Source organism: Poecilia latipinna, unplaced genomic scaffold, assembly GCF_001443285.1.
Source record: "Poecilia latipinna isolate Pla-1442-1.1 unplaced genomic scaffold, P_latipinna-1.0 Scaffold544, whole genome shotgun sequence".
In the NCBI taxonomy this organism is placed as follows: Eukaryota; Metazoa; Chordata; class Actinopteri; order Cyprinodontiformes; family Poeciliidae; genus Poecilia; species Poecilia latipinna.
Genome location: NW_015113160.1, coordinates 242291 through 246806, shown reverse-complemented (window position 1 = coordinate 246806; position 4516 = coordinate 242291). Strand labels below are relative to the sequence as shown.

The following is a 4516-nucleotide window of genomic DNA, read 5'->3' as shown; positions in this document are numbered from 1 at the left end:
TATATATATACATACACACAATTGCGTTAACTAAATTAATTTTCCTCACAAAGAACAGAACATTCAGTCCATTAGTTTTATGTTAATTTAGCTTGATGTTTATTTTGCAATTTTGCGATTTACGATTATTAATAAGTGATCACTGTTGTAGATTAACTACCAATGTGGTAGTTAACTAATTGAAATACCTGCTCTACTAATGATCTGTCAGAAAGTTGGTGTATGGGTTGGCTTATTTTGTTTTAATTTAACTGAAACACAAAACTCTTGCAGAATATCTACATGTTGACATTGTCGAAGTGAAGTTATCATAACTGACCTACCCTAACTCTCACAATTTATTTTTATTAAAACTTTTTCCTGACCGTGTTATCTAGTTGTCGTAGTGTTGACAATAACTAGCAAAACACTGCATCCCTTTTTCTTTTATATATCAGGCGTACATTTAAGATTTAGTGCGTTATGTTGACAACTTAAAAGCTAAAACGAATAGTAGTCATTGTCGGCAAGCTCCAGAAGGGGGTGACAGAGTGAGGGGGATCTTATGCAAGTGACGACACGCCTATAGTCTTGTGGGTAGTCTATAGCATTATGTGTAGTTTATCGTATTGTGCAAAAATATTCACACCTCTTAAGCTTTCTGATATTTTGTCACAACCACAAAATTATGCTAAGGTAACAAAGCACATAAAGAGTACGAAAGAGCATGTCTGTCCCATCATAATGGGATATATCTGATAATCAGGCTATACCTCAGTACAGCCGATATTCTTACAGTTCTGAACACTATTGACAGAAGTAATGAAGTGTGTTGCTCCCATGGATATAACAGGGGGTTTTGACTAGGTATGGCACCAGAATTGATATGTGAACATTTACCGATGAACTATCCTTAAGGAACATCCACCTAGGCTCTTGTTTTTGCTCCATCATTATCACATGCCTCATGAAAATAAGGCAAGTTTTGGGACTAAGAAGAACTATTTGTTGCATTCTGATGATTTCACCATCAGAATGCAACAGAATCTCTATGCAGATCTGAGGTGGCATCAAGCTTAAACAACAGTGATCTGTTCCATAAGACTCCATCTCTTCATTGGGCCCAGAAAAATCTTTTTCATTAAGAGTTTAGAGAGTCTAGCTATGCATTTCAACAGTAAACTCATATGGACCAACCGTTTGCATAAGTGTAGGGCAGAAGGTAGACTGACTAGTAAATTTCACCCATAGAGCAGAACATATAGTATCAGAAAGCTCAAGAGTTTTGTAGAATTCTCCTGCCTTGCCTGGATGAACGTTTCACAGGCCGCTTTTCAGGATTTTTGATAAAAGCTGTTGGAAAAAGTAAATAGTAAAATAAAGTAGGTTTGTGGTTGTAATGTGACAGTGTAAAAATGTGTAAAGCACTATATATGATGTCCTGGGTTTAAAGCGAAGGTTGTTGTCTGAAATAATAATGTGAAATTTAATCTGAAAATGAGATGATTTAATATGAATCTGTGTACATTTATGTTGCCTTCAGGGTTCTGTGGCTTACGTTCCACAGCAGGCCTGGATCCAGAACTCCACACTAAAAGAAAACATCATGTTTGGTCAGAAGAGGAGGGAGGACTGGTACAACCATGTGGTGGAAGTGTGTGCTCTCCAGCCAGACCTGGAGATTCTCCCTGCTGGGGATGAGACGGAGATTGGAGAGAAGGTATTGACTGAGGATCTGTCTGTCCATTAATCACTATAACATAACATAGTATATAGCATTTAGACACTAATGACTGTATATATAGTTATTTTTGAGGGAAGAATAAATTTACACAGTTACATATGCTGCACACAGACTACTTTTCATTATGTCAAAGTGTCATTTTTGTCATTGTTGTCCCATGAAAAAATATACTTAAATATCTGCAGGAATATCAGGGATGTACTCATTCAGCTGTTTTGACTATCTGAAATATTAGGCATTTGCTCAGTTAAAGATTTTTAATGTTGCTCATTCTGGAGCTGATTCCATAGATAAGCAGTAACATTTTTTCTATGTGATGCCAAAGCCAAAAGTAATTAATTCTGTGTAGCATCCGAGATGTTTTCATTTCAGTTCCTTACCCATTCTGTGTTTAGGGAGTGAATCTGTCTGGTGGCCAGAAGCAGCGGGTGAGCCTGGCCAGAGCAGTGTATTGTGACCGTGCTGTATACTTGCTGGATGACCCACTGTCTGCTGTTGATGCTCATGTTGGAAAGCACATCTTCGATTATGTCATTGGCCCACGGGGCATACTGAGGGACAAGGTGGGTAAACCAACCTGAATCTGAGCCCACTCCATTTTTGTTTACATTTCATGAAGAAGGAAGTGCTCATGTTTTCTTTATAGGTTCCCTGTAAAGGTTTCTTTTCCTTCATTTGTTGTTCGTGCAATGCTACCACAGGCGCGTGACAGAACAGGGATTTCCAAGCGCTTGGTTTGTGGTTTGGCACATTACAATGTGAAAGCAAACTGCACCAGCTGAAAAATGTAGCAAATGTTGCCATTTTTGTCCCTAATGGAGCCAATTCTAGGTGTGAAAACTCCCTAAATTTTATCTTTGAGTGTATCGGTACTTTTTTCCAGCATTCACTGCGTACCAGAACTTTTTTCCAGTTTTGTGGTTTTACATCAGTCTGCACTTCTCCATCAGTATGTTCCCAGCCCATAACCGGTGTTCTAACTATCTGTGCTACCCATCAATCTGTCCTGCCTTGTGGTAAGGCACATGCACACATCGATGCTACGTCATATTGTTTATTCAGCAGATTTCTTATCTATATGTCCTACCCATGGAGGTTTCGTTTTGTCTGTTTTATTTCATCAAAGATAAAGGTAAGCTTTAATTAATTTATTTTATACCTGGCTTTCCTTAAGCTGCTGTATTACTTAATGTTTTAAGTTTAGATAAGAGACAGCATATTTGTAAATGGCTTCAGTTTGCTGTCTGCAGTGTTGTTACTATGCTGTATACTGTGAACACAAAAGTCATTGCTTGGCATCAACCACATGAATCAGGACCTATTGCATTGTTTTTGTGGGCTATTTTGTCATTACACTTTAGAATATTTTAGTTTAATAAAAAAATTAAATTAAATTAAACCGTGCTAAATAGAGCATGTTTAGTGATATTATGCGGAATTGTATCTGTCTATGTCTACAGCGTAATATCATTTTATATTAAGCATACCCTATCATTTCAGGTGCACAGTGACCTGCGCAGTTCGATGGACATGTTTTGGCTGCACTGCATTGGATAAAGACTGCCATAAAACTTTTGCAGGGATCTGTATTTTTGTAGATGTCTGTGTTTAATTTCAATAAAAACATGTTCCCCTTTCTCATACTCTTTCATTCTTACAAACTCCTCTGTATTTAAAATATTTTTAATATTTAAATATTATTATTTTAGATATTCTTATGCACTGTCTTAATGTACCAATATGAGCTTCCCACACATTTACCAGGTAAGATATTCTGATGGAGTTTTAGTGATCAACATGTGCTACCTCTATATTTTATAACAATATCCAAATGAAGGAATCTGCTTTAGTAAATGTGCTGCCCACATATTTACCAAGTAGGATATTTTGATGGAGTTATGGTAGATCAACATGTGCTACCATGTCTATTTTATGAAGGTAGGATTCAAATATGGGGTTTTAGTGCATCTAAATGTACCAGCGTTGCGTACTAAAACAGGCGCTGTCGTGTCCTCAACCTCCATCGCCTTGTTGGAGTCGACATTCAGAAAAACTCTTCTCCAAAATGACCACACAGACAAGAGGGCTTACGAAGACTCTTTACTGAAGCAAGTTTGAGTAGGGTAAAACTGAGAAATGAACACACAAACTTTCAGAAATAATACACAGTAGCAAACAATACAGCACTTAAATGTACAATAAATTTGCTCCAGAGAAAACATTTAGGTCAAGGCTGTAAAAGTTTTTGGGTAACACTTTATTTGAAGGGGTGTGAATAAGACTGTCATGACACTGTCATAAACATGACGTAACATCTGTCATGAACATGAATAAGCCTTCATGAATATTTATGACTTGTCATAAAGTGTCATTCGGTAAATCATGACACTTTTAATACAAAGTTAACATTATTCAAAATGTTTTTATGACAACTTGTCATTAACCAAGAAATCATGATCTGACATAAATTTGTCACAATAGTAGTCATAATGATTTAATTATTATACTAGCAAAAGCTTTAACAAAATAGTAATTAAAATTTCCACTCCCTGAAATAAAGCAAAGCTAGTAGGACAAGCAATAAAGATTTCATTAAGCTTTATTACACTGTAAAATGATTTAATAACAGGCTCATTAACAATTTCTTTTACATCAACTAAAGTGGAACAAATAGCACCAGTTATAAATATGTCATTAAGTGTTATTACAGTGTCATTAAGTAAAGTAAAACAAGTAACAGTTATGAAAATGTCATTAAGTGCCATTAATATTAGCTTTTACCTCAATGTGAGA

General features: G+C 36.1%; 1 protein-coding gene across 1 annotated transcript in view; it reads left to right on the top strand.

Moving 5' to 3' along the window:
- The window catches only part of abcc1 (ATP binding cassette subfamily C member 1 (ABCC1 blood group)), an 86546-nt gene that overhangs the window by 42867 nt on the left and 39163 nt on the right, over window positions 1–4516 (top strand). Inside the window, exons 15-16 of the mRNA XM_015041254.1 lie at window positions 1523–1699; window positions 2119–2286. Coding sequence (XP_014896740.1) covers window positions 1523–1699; window positions 2119–2286 — 345 coding nt within the window. The remainder of the gene's footprint in view (window positions 1–1522; window positions 1700–2118; window positions 2287–4516) is intronic.